The sequence below is a fragment of the Eleutherodactylus coqui genome, chromosome 4 (assembly GCF_035609145.1).
Source record: "Eleutherodactylus coqui strain aEleCoq1 chromosome 4, aEleCoq1.hap1, whole genome shotgun sequence".
Lineage (NCBI taxonomy): Eukaryota > Metazoa > Chordata > Amphibia > Anura > Eleutherodactylidae > Eleutherodactylus > Eleutherodactylus coqui.
In genome coordinates, this window is record NC_089840.1 from 48,370,293 (window position 1) to 48,397,628 (window position 27,336).

The 27,336-nt window shown below is 45.9% G+C and overlaps 1 protein-coding gene across 2 annotated transcripts; it reads left to right on the forward strand.

Moving 5' to 3' along the window:
- Positions 1-1,323: 1,323 nt before the first annotated feature.
- On the forward strand, positions 1,324-25,095 carry LOC136624595 (apovitellenin-1-like). 2 transcript variants are annotated; one of them, XM_066598556.1, is made up of 4 exons: positions 1,324-1,337; positions 4,513-4,621; positions 8,326-8,488; positions 24,768-25,095. In XM_066598556.1, the coding sequence occupies exons 2-4, from the start codon at positions 4,570-4,572 to the stop codon at positions 24,871-24,873; spliced, it is 321 nt and encodes a 106-aa protein (XP_066454653.1). In that variant the 5' UTR covers positions 1,324-1,337; positions 4,513-4,569; the 3' UTR covers positions 24,874-25,095. The 2 variants fall into 2 exon arrangements, with proteins under 2 accessions (XP_066454653.1, XP_066454652.1); XM_066598555.1 differs by having other exon boundaries at positions 1,336-1,412.
- The last annotated feature ends 2,241 nt before the right edge of the window (positions 25,096-27,336 follow it).

Here is a 27,336-nt window from a genome sequence, read left to right on the forward strand (position 1 = left end):
CGAGTATATACGGTAATTATATTTTTTACTATCTATGTCCCCCATGATGTCATATAAGACCTCTGGGGGACATTCACATGTTTTTTTATTTGATACTTTCCCACACTAGCTGGGGCAACCATAGGAGCCCCAGTTGCAGGAGAAAACATCCCCTGTCTGTTACGACCTTGCAGCTCTGCTATAGCAGGGAATCCTGGCGATCATGTGACCCCCCCACCCCCACCCTAGGCTCGCGTAGTGGAAGAAACGCTTTCACTTTAGTAAATCGTTCTCATTGAGTGATGTGTACTGAAGAAAGGAGGAGGCAGAAAGGGTTAAAACCCACTTCTCCCTCCTCCTCTAGGTTATCAGCTGTGACTAACAGTTGACAACCCGTCCTGCTTCTGATTGACTACAGAAGCAGGAGCCTTTAATCCCTGCCGTAATTTTGCATGCGGCTGGGCTTAAAGCCTGGGACCAAGCACCATATATTTACAGTGCCTGGTCCTTAACGGGTTAATAGGCCACTAGGCTGGAAGTCCTCTTCAGACACTTTTTTTTAGTTTTGTTTTTTTAACAACCAAACATAGTAGTGGATCTCATGCAGCAGAGCCATGGACAAGAAGTAGAGGGGAAGGCTGCATAGGGTTGCCTAACATTTGAATGAGGCTCCCGGAAGGAGTGGACCTCTGAAGAACCAGGCGAGGAATGCTCCTTTATCACTCTAGACCACCATGGATATTGCATGTCAATATTATCTCTTTCATCCGCCTAGAGATACTTAGGGCTAACCAGAAAACCACTTCTAGTTACAGAGAAACCACCACAAACCAACTAAATAGCTATAAATTTCTGTTATGGTACAGTGAGTATAATCAGGCAGGGGAATATTGGCCGCTCTTTTGTGGACACCAACCCACTTGGAAACTCTGTTGCATCTGAGTGGAGCAAGCAGTAGTAAGGAAGACAGTTAGCATGTTTGGTATAGATATTGTGAGATTATATTCATCATATGCAATGGGAAGGGAGCCTGGGGAATGAAACTACCTATGGGTTGTAGATGGTCCTCTGACCGTTGGATGACCACCGTTGCCACAACCTAATATAGATGTGTACAATATAAAAACAAACGGTTTGGCCCTAAAATTCTAAGCGCAGAATTTCCATCTTCTGTGGCTTGGTTTTACACTTTCTTTCTTTCCCCCCTGTTGACATTTGAGGGTGTTTTTTGTTTTTGTCTAGTCATGGGAAAACGTTCAAAGTTACGCAAAATGGATTTTGCCCTGTAAACACTAAAGAGCGAGCTGTTTATTTTCTGTTCCACTCGTCATCATTTCCCAGATCGTCTAGATACAACGGTAGGGAAAGCCAGCAGGATATGAAAAGCACAACATAAAGCAAGACCCCCCATTGATATACAGTTGCAAGAAAAAGTAAGTAAACTCTTTGGAATTTCCTAGATTTCTGCATAATAACATGGTCTGATTGTTATCCAAGTCACCATAAGAGGCATAACGATAGTGGATACAGAGTATGTGGTAATACCTGGGCCCCGAAGTCCTAGGGGGCCCATAAGGTCTCCCTTTTCTATACGAGGAGGCCAGTACTATAAATGAACAATTATAATTGGAGTCCCTTTCACAGATTTTGCATTGAGGCCCTGAAGCTTCAAGTTGCATCTCGAGTAAGGCAGTTACTTGAGCAAGCATCGCTCTACTCGAGTAACTGCATACTCGTCCGAGAATCAATCTCCCTCTCCCCCTCCCCAAAGGGAGGGAGTTTAGAAGCTCTAGTCGTCCTAAAGTCCCTTCCCCTCCCCTTGCTGACAGCTCCCATAGGCTTCTATGGAAGCTCCTGGCTGATTGTGGCCAAAAGCTGGAGCAAGACCTATCTTTTCTGGATGCCTGTAACAGCAGCGTATGTGCCATCCATTCTGTCCGCCAGATTGTACGCGTCAGAAAATCACACATCAGATCGAATTTATTGGAATCCAATGCTTCAGATGGCCACGCTTCTAGCAAAATACCCGACATAAAATGTTTGTGTAAATAAGGCCTTACAAGTAGGGTCCCATCATACTGGCAAGGGTGATATCATTTGCCACCATGTGAAGGCGCCGTGAATGGGAGGTATTTTCATGTGAAGCCATCTGTGCCGGAACTGCTAATAGATTGCAAAGCTGGCAGCAGCTGTGACTCCATTGAAGACAATGCGTGCATTATTTATTTAATTTTTTTTACACTAAAATTCTGTTTTTTCAGGGAAGTGCTTATATGTAAAGCTCCTCCCTGAAAAACAATTCAGGGGTGTCGGCAAACTATTGCCTTCAATGGAGCCGCCAGCAGCCGCGGCTCAATTGAAGGCAAGGCACGGACCTGCATTCACGTGTGTTTTTGCATGTACATGGGTGCGCACTTATGTATGAATCTATGTACGCAAAAAAACATGCTCGTGTGAAGCCGCCCTTAGATGTAGAAAAAATATAAAATTGTCAGATTGTAGAAAAAAATATTTATATGCATTAGGCAAAAAAAAAAATGTTTTAAATATCTCATATGTCTAACACCTCTTCTGAGGTTGTTTGCGTTGAGACATGGATTTTACCAACCAATCGTTATTCAGAAGAACAGATGTGTCAGTAACCATGCTTTGTGTGTCTTTGTTTAATGGACAAAGCACATGTGAAGTCTGCACTTTCTTAATTGAAACACCTCTTGCCAATTGGCTCTTGAGAAGTCATTAACAAGAGGGTCACTTGCATTTTCTGCCTGCACTGTTGATGAATACTCAATGTGCTAAAAAAAAAGTGCAACTATGTGTTAGTTATATTCTATTTGTCTAGAATTGTGATTTGGATAACAATCAGACCACATTTTATTAGTAATCAATACAGAAACTCAAGTAATTCCAAAGTGTTTGCTTGTCTTGTCTTGTATATGTGTGTATATAAATCTCAATCTATCTCACACATCAAAGTAGCGTTCTGCAAGATTGAGGGTCAGTGTGTCGTTGTCCTCTACCCCAAGTGGCATTGTATAATTTTCCTGTACCCAAAGTGTCAGTGGGTCCTTAATTAGATTCCTGACTATCAGGGTGCGTTCAAACGAACGTATATCGGCTCGGTTTTCACGCCGAGCCGATATACGTTGTCCTCGTGTGCAGGGGGGGGGGAGGATGGAAGAGCCTCAGAGCAGGGACTGAGCTCCCGCCCCCTCTCTGCCTCCTCTCCGCCCCTCTGCACTATTTGCAATGAGAGGAGGCGGGACGGGGGCGGGGCTAAGGGCCGCAAATTAGCCCTGCCCCCGGCCCACCTCTCCCCATTGCAAATAGTGCAGAGGGGCGGAGAGGAGGCAGAGAGGGGGTGGGAGCTCAGTTCCTGCTCTGAGGCTCTTCCATCCCCCCCCCTGCACACGAGGACAACGTATATCGGCTCGGCGTAAAAACCGAGCCGATATACGTTCGTGTGAACGCACCCTCAGGGTGCATTCACATGAACGTATATCGTCTCGGTTTTCACGCCGAGCCGATATACGTTGTCCTCGTGTGCAGGGAGGGGGGGATGGAAGAGCCAGGAGCAGGAACTGAGCTCCCGCCCCCTCTTCGCCTTCTCTCCGCCCCTCTGCACTATTTGCAATGGGGAGAGGCGGAACGGGGGCGGGGCTAGTTCTCGGAACTTAGCCCCACCCCCATCCTGCCTCCTTTCATTGCAAATAGTGCAGAGGGGCGGAGAGGGGGCGGGAGCTCAGTTCCTGCTCCTGGCTCTTCCGTCCCCCCCCCCACACATGAAGACAACGTATATCGGCTCGGTTTTCACGCCGAGCCGATATACGTCCTCCTCATCTGCAGGGGGGGAGGGGATGGAAGGGCCAGGAGCAGGAACTGAGCTCCCGCCCCCTCTCTGCCTCCCCTCCACCCACCTGCACTATTTGCAATGAAAGGAGGTGGGGCAGGGGCAGAGCTAAGTTCTGAGAATTAGCCCCGCCTTTCCCCATTGCAAATAGTGCAGAGGGGTGGAGAGGAGGCAAAGAGGGGGCAGGAGCTCAGTTCCTGCTCCTGGCTCTTCCATACTCCCCCCCCCCCCTGCAGAGAGAGACAACGTATATCGGCTCGGCGTGAAAACCGAGCCGATATACGTTCGTGTGAATGCACCCTCAGTCTGTCATTGTCCTGTACCAGGGGTGTAAGTTAAAGCTGCTGGACCCCAATGTAAAATCTATAACTGCCCTCCCCAACTATAATGCATCATTTATGGTATTGGTCTTTCTGTATTTGAGGATCAAAGACTTTATTAGCCTTCCAAGGCTCAGGGCCTGGATGCTACCACTCCCTCTGCCCCCTGTAAATTGACACCCCTGTACTGTACCCCAAGTGTAATTATTTCATTTTCTTGTACCCAAGGATCTGAGCTCTGGGTACTTTATGGTACTTTTAAGAGAAAGTTATGAATGAGCGTTATATATATAATTTTTTTTTAAATTCCCCTCCCCCCCCTTTGTCAGAAAAGTGACTTCATCATTCTCTTTATCATTACAGTACCAATCTCCATTTTATACGTATAACAGTTTTTTTTTCAACTGCTGGGATACAGCCATGCGTCTTCAGATCATTGCAGTAACCTGTTTCCTGCTCCTTCTGTCCTCTGGTATGTACATCTTAATGAAAGACACTATGGACATAGATAAGAACCCCACAATGCCTTAAAGGCCATCCCATCAGGACAACCTCTTTCTATTAGCCTGAAAAAATGTATAACGCTAGAGACCACCCCCTAGGAGCCAGAGGGGAGAGGTGCTAACAAGCATGTAATGCTACATTTTGCCTGTAGTGGCCACTACAAGGCAAATATTTAGATGACTGCAGCTCCTCCTAGTAAGCAGTCAGGAGGCAGACCCAAAGTGACTGGTGGATCGTTGTGGAAGCGCTAATGTTAAAGGGATCATATCGCCAGTTCCATGCAGCATGATTTCAGGACGGGCACCTACATTGCAGGGGTGTATATTTTATTCAAAAATGTTGAGCTATGTATGTTTCAGAAAAAAAACTACATAGAAAATCTGCTCAGACCGGGGCTCTGAGTCATAATAAAGATGGAGTCTCATCAGCCTCTCCCTGCCCGGATCGCCTAGACTAATAGGTCTCTGTATATGCACCTTTCAGTCTACACAATCGAGGCAGGGGAGGTCGTTGGGCTTCCACCCTTATGTTTCCGGGCTGATTTCCAAAGTATGTTATTTATGAAAGCTACGCGCCTCAAAGTTTCACAATTAAAATACATCCCTACAATGTAGGCCCCTCACTTTGTGGAACCCCAGAGATGTGCCTATTATAAATATTCCTGGTTGGATGTTTATACCGGCATGCACGACCGCTGCCCCACTCAGTCTCCTCCTCATTGTGGGGGGTGCAGGGAGCCCACAGTGAGGAGGAGAGGAGGACACAGGACTCCCATTTTGGGGTTAGTGGGGGTATCAGCAGTGAGATCCCCACCGATTTGACATTTATCACCTATCCTAGGTAATAAAAGTCTGTTCTAATACAACCACTGTAAAGGGGATAAGACTGCTCCTTTATTACTGTGAAGCAGGCCTAGACAAATCCAACTCGGATCTAAAGGCAGCCAGCAAGAAAATGTTCTGATCTCGGATATTCCATTAGAGTAGGGAAATCTTTGGCACTTCTGCAGGTAATCCTCTTAAACAAAATCCGCATGGCATGTCAGCAGTGCGTTGTCAAATCTATCTACATACACTGAATGGCCGCTTTATTAGAGGCGGCTGCCTTTTACAACTGGAGTTTCACTGATGTAATGTTGAGAGAACAAGAAAAAAATCACAGCATGCTTTAGCTTCCTGCGATGTGCTATATATATATATATATATATATATATATATATATATATTAGACATTTCCACCCACCCCTCCCCCATGGAGCCTTATTTTTATCGCGTTGCAATGCACAAAACATGCAACCTTTAACATTAGAAAGTCCTATTGACTTTTGGGATAAAAAAAATCACGCACAGCGATGCGGCGAGGGAATATTCTAAAAAAAAAGCATTGTTGAGGCTCAAAAATCGCAGGAACAAAGACGTGATTTTTGCCGTGATTTCCTTGCAACAAAATTGCGATCGCCCGTGTGAAACTAGCCTCAGTGACCTAAAATGAAGCAGCTAATTAGAGATTTTTCGCTCAGTACACTTTCAGATCCCACGTTTACATGGGACGACTGTCACTGGAAATGCTCATTTGAGCAATTTTTTTTTTCTTTTCTCCCCCATGTAAAAGTACCTAAAGATAATGATGCCTCCTGGAATGCTGACTTTAAAAAAGCTGCTTCTGATACTTTCCCCAATATGGTGTGTTCAAATATAATATCATTTTTCTAATACAGAGCACCAAATTCACCTGCTTTCCTTCACGCAGTCATTGAGTTTCACGATCAGTTTATACTTGCCTACATCTGCCACTATGGGGAGCAGGGGCGTAAATTGAAGTTTCTGGGCCCCAATGTAAAATCTGTAATGGGGCCACCAACTATAATGCTTTATTCATAGTACTGGGCTTCCTATATGGAGAGGAGAGACCTTATGGGCCCCCTAAGGTTCCTGGGCCCGGGTGCAACCGCATTTCCTATAGTTAGACCAGTGATGCGGAGATCCCTGCATACAGATGTATACAACTTCTATGTCAATGGGAGCAATATAAACAACTAGCTGATATACCCGGCTTCACCCGAGTTAATTTGGTACTGCTGTTTATCTGGTGTTCACATGGAAAATCTTATGAAGTCGTGGTTACTTTAGAGATACCGAGGAAAAGCATATGTTCACCATTTTGCATAGTTCTCTGCGTTACCCAGGAAACACCACGGGGAGGTAACCATGCGACGTTTCCTTTATATAAATGGACATCGGGAAGTGAGAGAATTAGATTACGTATGTAAAATTTGGGTGCTAATTCTTTTGCGCTTAGAATGGAATAATCGAGTAGGGACCCATAACTTTTCCTATTTTTGACATAATCAATGCCCGTGCCAAATTTCAAATTTCTATGACATCGGGAAGTGAGAGAATTAGATTATGTACATAAATTTGGACGCTAATTCTTTTGCGCTAGAACTGAATAATCGAGTTGGGACCCATTAACTTTTCCTATTTATGACACAATCAATGCCCGTGCCAAATTTCATATTTCTTCAACATCGGGAAGTGAGAGAATTAGATTCCGTACGTAAAATTTGGACGCTAATTCTTTAGCGCTAGAATTGAATAATCGAGTTGGGACCCATTAGCTTTTACTATGTATGACATAGTCAATGCTTGTGCCAAATTTCATGTTTCTACAACATTGGGAAGTAAGAGATTTAGATTCCGTACGTAAAATTTGGACACTAATTTTTTTGCGCTTAGAATTGAATAATCAAGTTAGGACCCATTAGCTTTTCCTATTTATGACATAATGCCCGTGCCAAATTTTAAGTTTCTATGCCACCAGGAAGTGAGAGCATTAGATTCCGTATGTAAGATTTGGACGCTAATTCTTTTGCGCTAGAATTGAATAATTGAGTTGGGACACCTTTACTTTTCCTATATATGACACTAGCTGATATACCCGGCTTCGTCCGAGTTGATTTGGTACTGGTGTTTATCTGGTGTTCACACAGAAAGTCTTCTGAAGTCGTGGTTACTTTAGAGATACCGGAAAAATATATGTTCACCATTTTGCATAGTTCTCTGCATTACCCAGGAAACACCACGTGGAGGTAATCATGCGACAATTCCTTTATATAAAATGATATCAGGAAGTGAGAGAATTAGATTCCGTACGTAAAGTTTGGACGCTTATTCTTTTGCGCTTAGAATTAAATAATCGAGTTGGGACCCATTACCTTTTCCTATGTATGACCTAATCAATGCTCTTGCCAAATTTCATGTTTCTACGACAGCGGAAAGTTGGAGAATTAGTGGCGAGTCAGTCAGTCCTTTTGAGATATATATATATATATATATATATATATATATATATATATATATATATATATATATATATATATATATATATATATATAATATGTAGCATAAATACTCCACCTAGTGGAGGCTGCAGGCAGACAGAATGTTTCTAGTCATCATGACTGCCTGGTGACTGGGATGTACATGAAATGAATGCACTGGTGTCTATACACTAATCTATACTCAAAGCTGCCGTGATAATATAATAAACTAGGGCATCAGTCTTCACCTGTTATTTATACAATGAAGTAGAAGATTGGGAACCTCCCTTCATTACAATCTATTTAACGAGTTTTACAAACTTTTGTTCTGATTTCACCTCAACTTCCAACAGGAGTTGAAGGAAAGGCCGTCTCTAAGAGACATGTGCGTCGGGACTGGCTGATCATTCCAGATACGGTGGCCTTTTCAATCTATTCGGCGGTGAATGAGATCTCTCCAGAATCTGGGAAGCGCCTAATGGAAGTGTTTGAAAAACCTCTGGTTCAAGAAATACGGTACAAGTTTACATATCTTTATCCTTCAAAACATGTTATATATCCGATCTGCTCCTTGGTCCATAAGTTGCCCTTATTACCCCATTATGTGTTGAAACTTTTTACTATTTTTGAGCTAGTTTTGCATGCCTCTCAACTGTTCTGGGGGTGGTGGTGGTGGGGTAATAAATAAATTACCTGACAGCACTGTGGAATAAGTTGGCGCTATACAAATAACAAGATTTATAAATTTTTGAAGTCTAATGACCGTGCATTCTTTGAAGCCTACCGGTTTCTTCTTGTCTTCTCAAGTAGCTCTGACATAACTTAAAAGTATATTTGGATCATTGTCTTGTTGCATAAAGAACCCTTGACCAACTAGGCATACACCGGAGGGTATTGGATGGTGTATCAAAATGCTATAGTAGCTCTTTTGGTTCAATGTGCCAGTCACCCTGTGCAGGTTGCCAACTCTGGATCCAGCAAAAGGGGCCCCAAACCATCATTCTTCGTCCTCCATCTTTTGCAGTTAGTATTACACACTCAGGAACCATTCTCTCACTGGAGCTGCTGCTTGGCCCTGGCGAGTCTTTTATTTCATTTTGCAATCTCGCAGTGGCTTTCTTACTGATACTCTAACTATTAGACCTGCAGATAGAAGTCTTCTCTTCACAGTAAATGGAAACTTGCTTATGTTTTGCTGCATTAAGATGCGCTTGAAGATTTGTGCTATGAAGTGCCTTCACGTAAAAAATTGGCTCTTATAAAACTTATCATCTGATTTTTGTGGTGGCCTTTGATCTGCCAGAACTCTTCCTGTCAACTTTTCTTCCATTTTTCCAAGTGCCATTTGATGGTATAGGAAACTACTGACTGCCAACTTGGCTTTCTTGGCAATTTCTCTGTAGGACAGACCTACACTTCTAAGGGTGCATTCACACGAACGTATATCGGCTCGGTTTTCACGCCGAGCCGATATACGTTGTCCTCGGGTGCAGAGGGGGGAGGATGGAAGAGCCAGGGCCAGGAACTGAGGCTCCCGCCCCCTCTCTGCCTCCTCTCTGCCCCTCTGCACTATTTTCAATTAGGAGAGGCGGGACGGGGGCGGGGCCAATTAACGGACGTTAGCCTCGCCCCCATCCCGCCTTCTCTCATTGCAAATAGTGCAGAGGGGCGGAGAGGAGGCAGAGAGGGGGCGGGAGCCTCAGTTCCTGGCCCTGGCTCTTCCATCCTCCCCCCTCTGCACCCGAGGACAACGTATATCGGCTCGGCGTGAAAACCGAGCCGATATACGTTTGTGTGAATGCACCCTAAGGGCGCCCACCCACTGGCGATTTTTTTCCCCTGCGAAATTCGCAGCATTTTTTTCTCTGCAGGGGTCTATGGGACTTGTAATGTTAAAATCGCGATCGCGCAAAATCGCGATTTCACGGTAAATTGCGATTTTGCGCGATCGCGATTTTAACATTACAAGTCCCATAGACCCCTGCAGAGAAAAAAATGCTGCGAATTTCGCAGGGAAAAAAATCGCCAGTGGGTGGGCGCCCTAAGGGTTATAATTGTCTGTCGTCTTTTGCCAGTTGCCTTTTTCTTGCTATTATGATAGCAATGTACTCTGTCCTGAAGAGCAAAAGTATCCAAATCCTGCCCTAGATGGCATTGTAGTGCAGTCTGTTCCAACACTGGTTATATGGAATCGGAGTGTTTGAAAGTAACTTACAAAAGTTGAGACACCTGAAGGAATAGTTTGCATCCAATTTCAAACCATAATTTGCTTTCTGCTTTGAGACATATTAAAATCCCAACTTGAAGGACATATGATAGTGCGACAACTGATACATTTCAAGCTGTCACAGCAGCTATTAGAGATGAGCGAACACCAAAATGTTCGGGTGTTCGTTATTCGTAACGAACTTCCCGTGATGCTCGAGGGTTCGTTTCGAACAACGAACCCCATTGAAGTCAATGGGCGACCAGAACATTTTTGTATTTCGCCGATGCTCGCTAAGGTTTTCATGTGTAAAAATCTGGGCAATTCAGGAAAGTGATGGGAATGACACAGTGACGGATAGGGCAGGCGAGGGGCTACATGTTGGGCTGCATCCTAAGTTCACAGGTCCCACTATTAAGCCACAATAGCGGCAAGAGTGGGCCCCCCCCCCCTCCCAACAACTTTTACTTCTGAAAAGCCCTCATTAGCATGGCATACCTTTGCTAAGCATCACACTACCTCCAACAAAGCACAATCACTGCCTGCATGACACTCCACTGACACTTCTCCTGGGTTACATGCTGACCAACCGCCCCCCCTCCCCCCCACAGCGCACACCAAAGTGTCCCTGGGCAGCCTTCAGCTGCCCTCATGCCACACCACGCTCATGTCTATTTAGAATTGCGTCTGCCATGACGAGGGACCGCAGGCACACACTGCAGAGGTTGGCACGGCTAGGCAGCGACCCTCTTTAAAAGTGGCGGAGCGATAGCCCACAATGCTGTACAGAAGCAATGAGAAATATAATCCTGTGCCACCGCCATCAGGAGCTGCACACGTGGGCATAGCAATGGGGAACCTATGTGCCACACACTATTCATTCTGTCAAGGTGTCTGCATGCCCCAGTCAGACCGGGCTTTTTAATTCATAGACACAGGCAGGTACAACTCCCTATTGTGAAGTCCCTGTCGACCCACAGCATGGGTGGCTCCCTGGAACCCACCGGTGGTACACAGAAATATCCCATTGCATTGCCCAACACAGCTGAGGTAGTAATGTCGTGCTTAATGCAGGTGGGCTTCGGCCCACACTGCATGCCCCAGTCTGACTGGGGTTCTTTATAAGTGTACAGATGTAGTAAAAACTCCGTGTGCACCTACAGCATGGGTGGGTGCCAGGAAGCCACCGGCGGTACATAGAAATATCCCATTGCATTGCCCAACACAGCTGAGGTAGTAATGTTGTGCTTAACCCTTTCCAATCCAATTTGTATATGGTTTTCCTAGGGGCCTTACTCTTTTTCTGCCGTTATACAACGGCGCTATATGCTGGCTAAAGCCAGTACTGCATGAGCTGACACGTAGGATAGGCTCCGACAGCAGAGAGGCTGGCAATATACAGTAAGAGAACCCCGACGGACGTCTACCAGCAACGGAGCTGTACAGCCTTAAACCCTAATGTCTTCACAGGTCACACAGTGGACTGGAAAGGGTTAATGCAGGTGGGTTTCGGCCCACACTGCATGCCCCAGTCAGACTGGGTTTCTTTATAAGTGGAAACAGATGCATTTATAATTCCCTGTGGACCCACTGCCTGGGTGGGTGCCAGGAAGCCACCGGCGGTACATAGAAATATCCCATTGCATTGCCCAACACAGCTGAGGTAGTAATGTTGTGCGTAATACAGGTGGGCTTCGGCCCACACTGCATGCCCCAGTCAGACTGGGGTTCTTTAGAAGTGTACAGATGTATTAAAAACTCCGTGTGCACCTACAGCATGGGTGGCTCCCTGGAACCCACCGGCGGTACACAAAAATATCCCATTGCATTGCCCAACACAGCTGAGGTAGTAATGTCGTGCTTAATGCAGGTGGGCTTCGGCCCACACTGCATGCCCCAGTCAGACTGGGGTTCTTTACAAGTGGACACATGTAGGTTAAACTCCCTGTGGACCCACTGCCTGGGTGGGTGCCAGGAAGCCACCGGCGGTACATAGAAATATCCCATTGCATTGCCCAACACAGCTGAGGTAGTAATGTTGTGCGTAATACAGGTGGGCTTCGGCCCACACTGCATGCCCCAGTCAGACTGGGGTTCTTTAGAAGTGTACAGATGTATTAAAAACTCCGTGTGCACCTACAGCATGGGTGGCTCCCTGGAACCCACCGGCGGTACACAAAAATATCCCATTGCATTGCCCAACACAGCTGAGGTTACGTCAGCTGTAATGCAGGTGGGCTAAAAATTAATTTGATTACACTGTAGGCGAGGGCCCACAAAAATTGCTGTATCAACAGTACTAATGTACATCCCAAAAATTGGCCATGGCCAGCCAAGAGGGCAGGTGAAACACATTAATCGCTTTGGTTAATGTGGCTTAAGTGGTAACTAGGCCTGGAGGCAGCCCAGTGTAACGAAAAATTGGTTCAAGTTAAAGTTCCAATGCTTTTAAGCGCATTGAAACTTTTAAAAATTGTTCTGAAAAATTATTTGACTGAGCCTTGTGGCCCTAAGAAAAATTGCCCGTTCAGCGTGATTACGTGAGGTTTCAGGAGGAGGAGCAGGAGGAGGAGGAGGAGGAATATTAGACACAGATTGATGAAGCAGAAATGTCCCCGTTTTGGATGGTGAGAGAGAACGTAGCTTCCATCCGCGGGTGCAGCCTACGTATTGCTTAGGTATCGCTGCTGTCCGCTGGTGGAGAACAGAAGTCTGGGGAAATCCAGCCTTTGTTCATCTTGATGAGTGTTAGCCTGTCGGCACTGTCGGTTGACAAGCGGCTACGCTTATCTGTGATGATTCCCCCAGCCGCACTAAACACCCTTTCCGACAAGACGCTAGCCGCAGGACAAGCAAGCACCTCCAGGGCATACAGCGCGAGTTCAGGCCACGTGTCCAGCTTCGACACCCAGTAGTTGTAGGGGGCAGAGGCGTCACCAAGGATGGTCGTGCGATCCGCTACGTACTCCCTCACCATCCTTTTACAGTGCTCCCGCCGACTCAGCCGTGACTGGGGAGCGGTGACACAGTCTTGGTGGGGAGCCATAAAGCTGGCCAGGCCCTTAAAGACTGTTGCACTGCCTGGGATGTACATGCTGCTCGATCTACGCACATCCCCTGCTACCTTGCCCTCGGTACTGCGCCTTCTGCCACTAGCGCTGTCGGCTGGGAATTTTACCATCAGCTTGTCCGCAAGGGTCCTGTGGTATAGCAACACTCTCGAACCCCTTTCCTCTTCGGGAATCAGAGTGGGCAGGTTCTCCTTATACCGTGGATCGAGCAGTGTGTACACCCAGTAATCCGTCGTGGCCAGAATGCGTGCAACGCGAGGGTCACGAGAAAGGCATCCTAACATGAAGTCAGCCATGTGTGCCAGGGTACCAGTACGCAACACATGGCTGTCCTCACTAGGAAGATCACTTTCAGGATCCTCCTCCTCCTCCTCCTCCTCCTCAGGCCATACACGCTGAAAGGATGACAGGCAATCAGCCGGTGTACCGTCAGCAGCGGCCCAAGCTGTCTCTTCCCCCTCCTCCTCATCCTCCTCATGCTCCTCCTCCTCCTCCTGTACGCGCTGAGAAATAGACAGGAGGGTGCCCTGACTATCCAGCGGCATACTGTCTTCCCCCGCCCCCGTTTCCGAGCGCAAAGCAGCTGCCTTTATGGTTTGCAGGGAATTTCTCAAGATGCATAGCAGAGGAATGGTGACGCTAATGATTGTAGCATCGCCGCTCACCACCTGGGTAGACTCCTCAAAATTACCAAGGACATGGCAGATGTCTGCCAACCAGGCCCACTCTTCTGAAAGGAATTGAGGAGGCTGACTCCCACTGCGCCGCCCATGTTGGAGTTGGTATTCGACTATAGCTCTCCGTTGTTCATAGAGCCTGGCCAACATGTGGAGCGTAGAGTTCCACCGTGTGGGCACGTCGCACAGCAGTCGGTGCACTGGCAGCTTAAAGTGATGTTGCAGGGTGCGCAGGGTGGCAGCGTCCGTGTGGGACTTGCGGAAATGTGCGCAGAGCCGGCGCGCCTTTACGAGCAGGTCTGACAAGCGTGGGTAGCTTTTCAGAAAGCGCTGAACCACCAAATTAAAGACGTGGGCCAGGCATGGCACGTGCGTGAGGCTGCCGAGCTGCAGAGCCGCCACCAGGTTACGGCCGTTGTCACACACGACCATGCCCGGTTGGAGGCTCAGCGGCGCAAGCCAGCGGTCGGTCTGCTGTGTCAGACCCTGCAGCAGTTCGTGGGCCGTGTGCCTCTTATCGCCTAAGCTGAGTAGTTTCAGCACGGCCTGCTGACGCTTGCCCACCGCTGTGCTGCCACACCGCGCGACACCGACTGCTGGCGACATGCTGCTGCTAACACATCTTGATTGTGAGACAGAGGAGGAGGAGGAGGAGGAGGGTGCTTTAGTGGAGGAAGCATACACCTCCGCAGATACCAGCACCGAGCTGGGGCCCGCAATTCTGGGGGTGGGTAGGACGTGAGCGGTCCCAGGCTCTGACTCTGTCCCAGCCTCCACTAAATTCACCCAATGTGCCGTCAGGGAGATGTAGTGGCCCTGCCCGCCTGTGCTTGTCCACGTGTCCGTAGTTAAGTGGACCGTGGCAGTAACCGCGTTGGTGAGGGCGCGCACAATGTTGCGGGAGACGTGGTCGTGCAGGGCTGGGACGGCACATCGGGAAAAGTAGTGGCGACTGGGAACTGAGTAGTGCGGGGCCGCCGCCTCCATGATACTTTTGAAGGACTCCGTTTCCACAACCCTATACGGCAGCATCTCAGGGCTGATGAATTTTGCGATGCGGACGGTTAACGTTTGAGCGTGCGGGTGCGTGGCGGCGTACTTGCGCTTGCGCTCGAACACTTGCGCAAGCGACGGCTGAACGGTGCGCTGAACTACACTGCTGGATGGGGCCGAGGACAGCGGAGATGAGGGTGTGGGTGCAGGCCATGAGGCGGTAGTGCCTGTGTCCTGAGAGGGGGGTTGCATCTCAGTGGCAGGTTGGGGCACAGGGGGAGAGGCAGGGGTGCAAACCGGAGGCGGTGAACGGCCTTTGTCCCACCTTGCGGGGTGCTTGGCCATCATATGTCTGCGCATGGTGGTGGTGGTGAGGCTGTTGGTGTTGGCTCCCCGGCTGAGCTTTGCGCGACAAAGGTTGCACACCACTGTTCGTCGGTCGTCAGGCGTCTCTGTGAAAAACTGCCAGACCTTAGAGCACCTCGGCCTCCGCAGGGTGGCATGGCGCGAGGGGGCGCTTTGGGAAACACTTGGTGGATTATTCGGTCTGGCCCTGCCTCTACCCCTGGCCACTGCACTGCCTCTTGCAACCTGCCCTGCTGATGCCCTTGACTCCCCCTCTGAAGACCTGTCCTCCTGAGTAAGCGTTGCACACCAGGTGGGGTCAGTCACCTCATCGTCCTGCTGCTCTTCCTCCGAATCCTCTGTGCGCTGCTCCCTGGGACTTACTGCCCTTACTACTACCTCACTGCAAGACAACTGTGTCTGATCGTCATCGTCCTCCTCACCCACAGAAAGTTGTTGAGACAGTTGGCGGAAGTCCCCAGCCTCTTCCCCCGGACCCCGGGAACTTTCGAATGGTTGGGCATCAGTGACGATAAACTCCTCTGGTGGGAGAGGAACCGCTGCTGCCCAATCTAAGCAGGGGCCCGAGAACAGTTCCTGGGAGTGCTCCCGCTCCTGAGCAGGTGTTATTGTAGTGGAGTGAGGAGGCTGGGAGGAAGGAGGAGCAGCAGACAGAGGATTCGGATTGGCAGCAGTGGACGGCGCAGAACTGCGGGTAGACGATAGGTTGCTCGAAGCACTTTCTGCCATCCAGGACAGGACCTGCTCACACTGCTCATTTTCTAATAACCGTCTCCCGCGTGGACCCATTAATTGGGCGATGAATGTGGGGACGCCAGAAACGTGCCTCTCTCCTAATCGCGCAGCAGTCGGCTGCGACACACCTGGATCAGGAGCTTGGCCTGTGCCCACACCCTGACTTGGCCCTCCGCGTCCTCGGCCGCGTCCACGTCCTCTAGGCCTACCCCTACCCCTCAGCATGCTGTATTACCAGTGATTTGATTTCACAGGCAGGAAATAAATTGGCGCAAGACTGCAGGCCAAATATAATTTTTGCCCTTTTTGGAAAACGAAAGGCCCCACTGCCTCTAGTGAATGAATTATCTAAGTTTAATAACTGTGCTGTGTCCCTGCTTATGTGTCACAGAACGTGAGGGTAGCAGAGTTATTATAACTCTGGCAGAGCAGGTATTTTTTTTCCCAATTAAGGAAAGCAAATGGCGAAGCCAGCAGTAAAGCGTAGCTGGGTGCGTATGATTTAGCACTGTTCTTCACGCAGCTCACACGTCTCCACCGCCCGTAAGGACGGACAGAGGCTGGACAAATAGATTTGTTTTCAGTTTTTTCCCACCAAAAGGCAGCACTGCGTATATTCTATGAACATGAGAAGTTTAATAACTGTGCTGTGTCCCTGCTTATGTGTCACAGAACGTGAGGGTAGCAGAGTTATTATAACTCTGGCAGAGCAGGTATTTTTTTTCCCAATTAAGGAAAGCAAATGGCGAAGCCAGCAGTAAAGCGTAGCTGGGTGCGTATGATTTAGCACTGTTCTTCACGCAGCTCACACGTCTCCACCGCCCGTAAGGACGGACAGAGGCTGGACAAATAGATTTGTTTTCAGTTTTTTCCCACCAAAAGGCAGCACTGCGTATATTCTATGAACATGAGAAGTTTAATAACTGTGCTGTGTCCCTGCTTATGTGTCACAGAACGTGAGGGTAGCAGAGTTATTATAACTCTGGCAGAGCAGGTATTTTTTTTCCCAATTAAGGAAAGCAAATGGCGAAGCCAGCAGTAAAGCGTAGCTGGGTGCGTATGATTTAGCACTGTTCTTCACGCAGCTCACACGTCTCCACCGCCCGTAAGGACGGACAGAGGCTGGACAAATAGATTTGTTTTCAGTTTTTTCCCACCAAAAGGCAGCACTGCGTATATTCTATGAACATGAGAAGTTTAATAACTGTGCTGTGTCCCTGCTTATGTGTCACAGAACGTGAGGGTAGCAGAGTTATTATAACTCTGGCAGAGCAGGTATTTTTTTTCCCAATTAAGGAAAGCAAATGGCGAAGCCAGCAGTAAAGCGTAGCTGGGTGCGTATGATTTAGCACTGTTCTTCACGCAGCTCACACGTCTCCACCGCCCGTAAGGACGGACAGAGGCTGGACAAATAGATTTGTTTTCAGTTTTTTCCCACCAAAAGGCAGCACTGCATATATTCAATGAATAATAACTGTGTTGTGGCCCTGCCTATACAATTCTTTCCCTGCAGTATCAATGGAGGGTGGAATGCTCTGCAGAGGCGATTTTGAGAAGCAAAAAAAATGCAGCACAGCTAACAGCAGCCTGGACAGTACTGCACACGGATAAATATGGCCCTAGAAAGGACCGTTGAGGTTCTTGAAGGCTACACTCACTCCTAACACTCTCCCTGCCTATGCAGCACTTCTGTCCCTAATGCCAGGTGCAACGGTCTGCAGAGGCGATTTTGAGAGAAAAAAAAATCCCACTGCTAACAGCAGCCAACACACAGCTATCAGTGGCCCTAATAAGGACCTTTGGGGGGTCTTGAAGCCTACACTAACTACCAATTCTTTCCCTACAGCAGCTCCGGTACAAACAGCACTGTCCCTCATCTAACTCACACGGCATCTGAGGCGAGCCGCGGGAGGGGCCGACTTTTATATTAGGCGAACACCTGATCTCGCCAGCCACTCACAGCAGGGGGGTGGTATAGGGCTTAAACGTCGCAGGGGGAAGTTGTAATGCCTTCCCTGTCTTTCAATTGGCCAGAAAAGCGCGCTAACGTCTCAGGGAAGGAAGTGAAAGTAACCAGAACACCGCATGGTGTTCGTTACGAATAACGAACATCCCGAACACCCTAATATTCGCACGAATATCAAGCTCGGACGAACGCGTTCGCTCATCTCTAGCAGCTATCAGTCATAGCATAAGAACATGCCGCAACTGCTCAGTTTAAAAATAAACATACAACCAATAAACAAACAAAAAGGTGGTGACTAAGCAGAGAAAAGGGAAATGGAACATCTGGCAATTAACCCTTAGTAGTGGAAAGTCAGGTCAGATCTTATTTAAACCAAAGGGGACAGTGGTTTTTAACTGAAAAATCCAGTATGCTTCTCTATTGAGTGATAATAATAATATTTATTTTTTTTATGGTGGTCGCCTCCCCTAATAATGCACATAGATGAAAAATTGCAAGCATGTATGTTAAAAAAAAATGTGCAGAAACTTTCTGGATGTCCCATTTAGTATATGAGAGATTTGACCTGTTATGTGTTTTAAAATTGTTGTGCAGCCATCATATTGCAGTTGACATGAGATATAAGGATGTTACAATTAATATATTGTTTAACCCCTTAATGACATAGCCCTTTTCCCATTTTCGTTATTTCCTCCCCCCCCTTTTAAAAAATGGTAACTTCTTTATTTATCCATCGATGTTTCTGTATGAGGGCTTGCTTTTTGCTGGACGAGTTGTACTTTGCAATGGTGCTATTTAAGGTATCATATAATGCACTGAGAAATGTGAAAAATATTCTAAGTGGAATAAAATGGGGAAAAAAATGTAAAGAAAAACTCGACATTGCGCCATCTTTCAGTGCGTCTTGTTTCTACAGCGTGCAAACCAACAAAAATGACATATATATATATATATATATAAATTTTTTGTTGTTGTTGTTTTGCCATACTACTTTTATTTTTTTCAAAGACATTTTAATTTTTTTAAAGGTATTTTCTGCTGCCATCCTCTATGTGCAATAACTTTTTTACTTTTCCGTCAACATAGTTGTGTGAGGGCTCATTGTTTGCAGGACGTCCTGTAGTTTACGTTGGTACTATTTTGGAATACATATGACTTTTTGACCGCTTTTTACTGCATTTTTTTTTCTTGGAGGCAGGATGACCAAAAGTGTCTTTCTGTCATTTTTTTTTTTTTAATCTATTTTTCTGACGATATTCATCATGTGGGGTAAATAATGCGTTGTTTTGAGAGATCAGATTTTTACAGACGTGGCAATACCAAATATATTTTTGTTTTATCACTTGCATTCTTTTTTTTATAGATATGGCAAAAGGGGGGGGGGGGGATTTAAACTTTTATTACTACTTTTTTTTCCCTTTTACAAGTAGCAGTAAAACTTTATTGATTTTGTTTTTACTTTTTCTTTTAGTCCCCTAAGGGTCCACAACCAGCGATGCTTTGATCGCTCCTGCAATAGGATGCAATTCTATGGCATTACATCATACTGTGAATAAGCAGGCAGTCTATCAAGCCACCCCACGGGGACGGCTTGATAGGCATTCTGCCAACACAGCCCTGGGGCCTTTCAGAAGGCCCCTGCTGCCAGGACACCTGCACGACTCACTGTGATCTATGTCTCTGTCAGAATTGACAGAGCGTTTTAAAGGGCTAATGGCTCTGATCAGTTACACAGTTGATCTGAGCTGTTGCCACTGGGTGTTGGCTGTATAATGGAAGATCGCCATGTGTCAATGTACGCCCTGCAGCAGGAAGGGTTAATATCGAATGGCTTGTCAGTGACACGTAAAATAAATGTTTTTGAGGTATTCATAACCAAACATGTCCCACATATAGAATACACCCATTTAAATGTCCCAGGACACATGAGCCATGTGGCTGATAGACAAATATGGTCAGAAAACCAACTAGGCGATAACTGACTTAAAGTTGGGGCTTTCTTTGCTACATTTCTGTGACCATTGCGGAGAATAGATGCAAAGATGGGCTCAATATGCAAAACAGGTGTATATTTATTAACTATATGACACATTTCCTGAAATTCACATCTAAATGTGCAGCATGCGAAGAGTGGGCCATGGCCTAGGAGACAGCGGGGTAGAGTTTGGGCCTTGTCACGGTGGCTCTACCATTTCCCACCCAGAGAGTAACAAGAGATACATCAAATGGGGCCGAGAACAGGCTTTTTAATAGGGAAACCTACTGGGGGATTACCTTAGCCCTTTTGTCACTGGTGATGCCACTGTCCCGTCCTCTGCGGTGAAACCAGTTGTTAGCAATAAACAGTCAACACACAGGGATTTAACTTTCAGAGCCAAACCAGAAACTGTTCATGAAGCTCGTTTACTGGAAATAACTTTGTACAGTTCAGCAATACACGCCAGCAGGAAAACCGTGTAAAACTCAAAGTGGTGTCACAGAGGATTCATGGGTAGGCAGGAGAAACCACAGTCCGATTATCTGTGGGTCCTGATCTCGGCAACACCCTTCCTTCTCTCTCCAGCTCTTTTCTGGTCAGCACTCTCATTTGGAAGTGGGTACGCTGCATGGCGGCTCCTCATTCTGTCCTTCCCATCCATCACTACCAAGGTCTGGGTGCATTGGGCCCAGGGCATTCACAAGGCATCTGCTCAGCCTCTTCCATCGTGGTGCTCCTCTAGGGACTGAGCAAAGTCCCTCCTACTCACTAGCGGTACACTCCGACTTCAGCCCACGCTCTGGCTAGGCTGCGATGTTTCACACATTCCTGCAAGGAGACTAACTCAGTAAAGCAACAAAAACTCCTCTCGTGCACCTCACCTTGCAAACGCATATATATCACAAGGTCACATGACATACAAAAGATGTATTTCCAGGCATAGCCCACACACTAACCCATTCAGTGTTGCAGCTAGGCAATACACATGATATTCCTACACATAGAATACACTGACCCTATAATAGGCACAGAAGAAATACGTTGATGCTTATGGCGGGGTCCCACTAACTCTGGGCCGCTACAAATGCAGGATAACTGGATTTTTATTTTATTTTATTTTTTTATAGATGGAAGTATATGTAAGAGATCAGATCGATCCCTATTGTTTACAAAGGATTTGGCTCTGTCTAACATGTATGATGGATGTTTCTGTTCTTTTAAGCAATGAATAGTTTTGGCAGTTTCAACATTTAATAGATTAGTGATAGAACAGTTAGGGTTTACAAGAAGCAACTCCCGCACTCTGATAATCCTAATGGTGTGAGTGGGAAAATACCTGGCTCGCCATCCGGGGTCGTATAAATGTGAGCATTCCAAGTGTGGGTGAGATTCGGTTCTGCATCTCTCAAATTCATTCAGTATTAAACAATCTATTTATTGTAACACCCCTTATGTAGTGTATTGGATCACTAATGTCATGTCAACTCCTTTATGTTGGCTGCACGACTTGCAGATTAAAAACACGTATCAGATGTCCTATCTCCGATCTACCAAATTGGGCATCAGGAATGTTTCTGCACATAAAAAAAAAAGTTGGCAATTTTCAACCTATGTGCATTGCAGGCATTGAATGAGTCAGTTGTCCAATTAGGGGAGGCGACCACCATAAAAAGACTTAATAGAGAAGCACACTGGATTTTTCAGTTGAAGATCAGTACCCCCTTTGGTTTAAATGAGAGATCTGACCTGATTTTGCACTACTAAGGGTTAATTGCCAGGTGTTCTATTTTCTCCTTTTTTGTTGATTACTCACATGATTACTTTTTTGTTTGTTGGTTGTATGCTTTTATGCTATGACTAAGAGCTTCTGTGACGGCTTGAAATGCGCCAGATGTCGCGCCATTGTATGTTTTTCCTTTTGAAGGTTTAATATGCCTCAATAAAGCTGCTGTTTATGGATGCTGAATTCTTTCCTTGCTGTCCTCTGCAATTGATTCCAGCCAAGTCCGTACATCCTGTCGGTGAGCTGGGTTGTTTCCTCTGTATAGTTTGGGTTGCAGAACAGCTGCCTTTGTGTTCTCTGAAAAAGCCCCTTAGTTGAAAAATCTTAAATTCCGACTACTGTTGCGTTTTTTCAGGTTAAAATTTCATAATTATATTTTGTAACCTTACTTCTGGGCCTTGGAACCACTTCTCATTACTTTCTGGACGTGAACTGTTAATGTCAAAAATAACTGGAAAAATTGAGATTTCTCAAACGTTTGCTTGTGTGTATAAAAGGGTGGACAAAAATATGCAAACGGTATATGAAATGCAGGAGAGGTTTTTTTATTTATTTTTTTTAATTTTTTTTAATCATTAGCACTGAGAGGTCCTTCCGACCCCTGCTTGGCTGAGACGTTTCCCACCAAATTTGCGTTTACTTCTATAATAGGAGCTGAGGTCCGATACGATACCCGGGACATAGGAAATGAAGATGTATTCGATGTCGACATGAATGAGTCTAGGAGACATAAAGGTTCTCAAATCCAGACTGACTTGTGACATCACAACAGATTCTTAAATACTAGATAGGCAGTCTTAGAAGCTAATGCTTATTGGTTCATCTTATCTCTTCTACTAGTTACATGTACAGAAAGTATTAGCAGGGAGAGCTAAGGGGGGGGGGGGGGGGGCAGCGTCGCTGCAACCCAGCATCCCATTCACACTCTCCATATAGGAGACTTGTTGCCTACAGAGTTGTGAATTCCTGTGCCTGCTCCTAGTACAGCGTTGCACGGTCTCCCTGACTACCACTTACGTCACACAGCCAAAGTTTACATTCTTAAGAAAAGGAGATTGCATTCACATGTTTACAGTTAGGGAACTTAAAGACAAGGTGAAGTTAGTATATAGTCGCTATAGTTCATTTGTTAGATACTTATAATTATGTTTATACTTATGTATAACAGAAGAATATATATAAATTTAATATGCTTCAGCCTTTGGGCTGGTAACAGAAACAATAGCTTAGAAATCCCCATACCGCACTTCACCTTTTGCCCTACTCTGGTCGGTTTTAGGAGCCATGGAATTTACGGCATTCACTTCATATTTTTGTTCACACCTTATCCTTTTCTGTCTGATTGGGTCCATGCAGGGTCTTAATAACACTGCCTATGACAGAAGCTGGAAGGGTCATCAGAAAGTAGTGCAGCCTCAGGATTTGGTCCCACGACTTCTAACAGTCATATCTCAGCCTAGAAATAAGGTGTTAAAAAATTATGTTCCATTTTTTTTAACCCCTTAGTGACGGCCCAATAGTGTTTTTACGCCCTGCCATTGCAGGACGTGTATGGAGGGAGATAGCGCCACTATCTCCCTCCATACAGCGCGGGCATCAGCTGTTTATTACAGCTGACACCCGCAAGCAATGGCTGCGATCGGACATGCCGCCGATTGCAGCTATTAACCCTCTAAATGTCACTGTCAATTCTGAGAGTGGCATTTAAATCCCCCGAACAATGTTCCGGGTCCCGTACGCCCCCCTCCCCCGCAGTGAGATATGGGGAGCCATACAGGTGTCATGGCAGCCAGGGGCCTTCTGAAAGGCCCCAGGGCTGCCTTACGAGACTGCCTATCAAGCTATCCCCGTGGGGTGGCTTGATAGACTGCCTGTCAAAAAGCAGTATGACGTAATGCTATAGTATTATGTCATACTGCAGGAGCGATCAAAGCATCACTGGTTGTGGTCCCCCTTGGGTACAGAAAGAGATATATAAAAAAAAAAACCTAGTTATTAAAAAAAAAAAGTTATAATAAAAGTAAAAAAAAAACCTTTTGCCATATTTGTAATAAAAATCTAAATAATAAAGAAAAAATACATATTTGGCATCGCTGTGTCCGTAAAAGTCCGATCTAGCAAAGTAATGCATTATTTACCCCGCACGGAAAAAATGTAATAAAAAGCAATCAAAAAGTCGTTTTGTATGCAAAAATGGCACCAACGGAAATGTAAGGACATACTGCACTAAATGAGCCCTCACACAACTAAGTCGCCAAAAAAATAAAGTTATTGTGTGCAGAATATAGAGACAGAAAATAATTTTTAAAAAAATGTCATATCTGTAAAAAAAAAAATACAAGTAGTACAGCAAAAAAATCAACTATATATGTTTGGTATCATAGTAATCGTATTGACCCATAGAATAAAGTTATTGGGTCATTTTTGTTGCAGTTTGTGAGCCGTACAAACAGGACGAACGGAAAGTTGGCAGAATGTCTTTTTTTTTTTTTTTTTCAATTTCTTTCTGCTTAGAATTTTTTAAAAGTTTTTTTTTTTCCAGTACATTATATGGTACAATAAATAGCACCATTCAAAAATACAACTCCTCCCGCAAAAAACAAGCCCTCACACAGCGACGTCTATGTATAAATAAAGGAGTTACGATTTTTTAAAAGGGGGAGGAAAAAACAAAAATAGAAAAAAAAACAAAGCTCCATCACTAAGGGGTTAATGTAAGTTAGAGGACCACAGTAAAAAGGGTATTTCATATCAGTCAGTCACAGCTGAGATACTAATAGCTGCTTTAGTCCTGTGGCTGAGATTATGGAAATAGTTGAACTGGCTTGTTTTTGGAACTCCCATAGAAGTGAATGGAAATGGTGTAGGACAGCTAACTGAGGTCTGGAATATAGAATTATGAACCCACGAGGGGCCGGGACCAATGTGAGTGATTACATGAGCAATATGTTGATGCTCTACAAAAAAATAAATTATAGTCATTTAAACTATATTAAACCTCCAATATTTGTCTCCCACAGCGGTTACTTGCTGAAAACAACGTCCGAACTCTCCCTGAAAGCAGAGGAGCTTTATAACAAAGTCACAGAGCTCCTGAATGAAAAGCGAAATTCGACAAGTCAATGACCAACTGGCAACCTGCAGACGGAAACGTTCCCTTTGACTGGACCTGCTCGGTTCTTTAAGCTATGTTTTTGAGTCTGGTGTGCCTTTCTGTTGTCTATTGGAGTACAGAACTTGTCAGATTAGGGTGACTTGGTTCCATGTATTGTCATTTTAAAGCATTACTATCACTGTTGAATGCAATACTGTGATATCAACAATCATTAAAGTTAACATTTGTTCTCAGATGTCTGAATTGTGCATTTAGCCCATTGTTTGCTTGGCAATACCCAGATGCCACGGCGTACTACAGATGGGGCATTCTGCTGCATCTGCATGAAAGCGTATTACGGGGGTGATCCAGTGCATTGGTGCCCATAATGGAGGCAGCAATATTCCCTTGATCATGTGGACTATGCCATCTTTCTTTATTCACACAATGGTTGAGGTGTTTAAGTGATAGTATTCTGGTGGCCAATGCTGCAAGACTCTGCATGGCCACTACGAAGTACTGTAGATGGTGTGCAGTGTAATCGGTGAAAAGGATGCAGCACTTGCACAAGCATCATGATCACTTCAAATAGCTAACTGTCAGGAGTCAGACCCTCACCGATCTGATAGTGATGGTCTACCCTAAGGATAAGCAAAACAAAGTTCTCCAGTGCCTACTGGAAATAAATTCAAACACCTTCTGTTCCTGAAGAAAGAGAAGACACGTTGTGTATATACTGAAGAGAATCTACCTCACCTATAAGGCAAAAATACACGGGCCACTGGCGTACGGTGAGGGGAAGCAGGGGTCGCAACAGCGACCCGGCACTTGAGCTGAGGGGGCCCAGGGGATCGGCGCTGTCATCCGCATGATGGCTGAGAAGGGAGAGGGGAGGAGGGAGAGGAGGGAGAGGAGAGAGGAGGGAGAGGAGAGAGGAGGGAGGCAGCGCCGCAGGTCGGCAAGAGCAGAGGGGAGGGCTGTTAACGTGGAGTCGGCAGCCAATTACAGGCTGCAGACTCCCACGGCGCGCGGCCCTCCCACTGATAGGCTGCAGCTGTGAGTGGTCACAGCTGCAGTCTATCAGTCTCTGCCAACCAGCGATTACCAGGGGGAGGGGCTAGTGTGGCTCTACTCACCTCCGGAGCGCTGGATGTACAGGACCTGAGAGGACCTGTGGCTGCAGATCACATGAGCAAGCTCTGGTCATGTGATCAAAGGACTGGGGACTTTCCATTACAGGCTACCGAGAGACTGCTGCAGAGGTGAGTAGAGGAGGAATTGTTATTATATATGTAAAGCTGGTATAAGTTATACCAGCTGTGTGTGTAATAAATATATATATAATTATATATGTACAGCTGGTATAACCTGGGTATATACTGTATATAATTATACATGTACAAACCTGGGTATATACTGTATATAATTATACATGTACAGCTGGTATAACCTGGGTATATACTGTATATAATTATACATGTACAGCTGGTATAACCTGGGTATATACTGTATATAATTATACATGTACAGCTGGTATAACCTGGGTATATAATTATATATGTACAGCTGGTATAACCTGGGTATATAATTATATATGTACAGCTGGTATAAGTTATACCTTTCCTGTATATAATTATATATGTACAGCTGGTATAACCTGGGTATATACTGTATATTTGAACACTTTACACACAACTGAAAAACACATCAGAAACCTGCATACAGTTTAAAACCCGCATGTACTGCTTGAATCCACATGCGGTTTATAATGCTGCATGCGGTTTTTGGATGTGATTTTAATTGTGGTTCAAAAATGCAACAAAATCCATGAACACAGTGTTAGACCGGCTGCACACAACTGGGTCGGATTCTGCATACGTGAGCCCGCGGCGGAATCCAACCCTGTGGCCCGCTGGCATCCGCACGCAGCTGTAATTTCTTTCTTTTTTCTGTACTGCGGATGGTCCACAAGGCGAACTGTCGGACCCGCGCAGTACAGTGTTTTTTTTTCTTTTAATCACTGACTTTCCAGCGCCGTCGCTAGGCGATGACGCGGGTGCCTACGACTTTTCCGCAATATCAGGGCAGCGGATCGCACGGCTTGCATTGAGTTCAATGGAGGCCGTCCGTGCAGAATCTGCACTAAAATACAGCATGCCGTGATTTTTCCTCCGTGAGCGGAAAACTGCAATTGCTTTCCGCTCATGTAGAGGAAAAAACGCTTTTCCATAGCATGTTATGGGTGGTACATGCTGCGGAATCCGTAGGCGGCCAGGAAACTATGCCCTATATCACACTCGCCAACGTATGCCGTCCCCACGGATGTGAGGGGTTGTTGTGTTAAAACCAGCTCGCATCACATCATCATATTCTCGTGCGATGCAGAGAAAAAACAAAAACATCGCCCATATGTATGATTGCATTCAGAAGAACAGGGTTCCCATTCATATGCGATTTGTACGTCTTGCAACGCACAAATCTCGCGCAATTTTTGT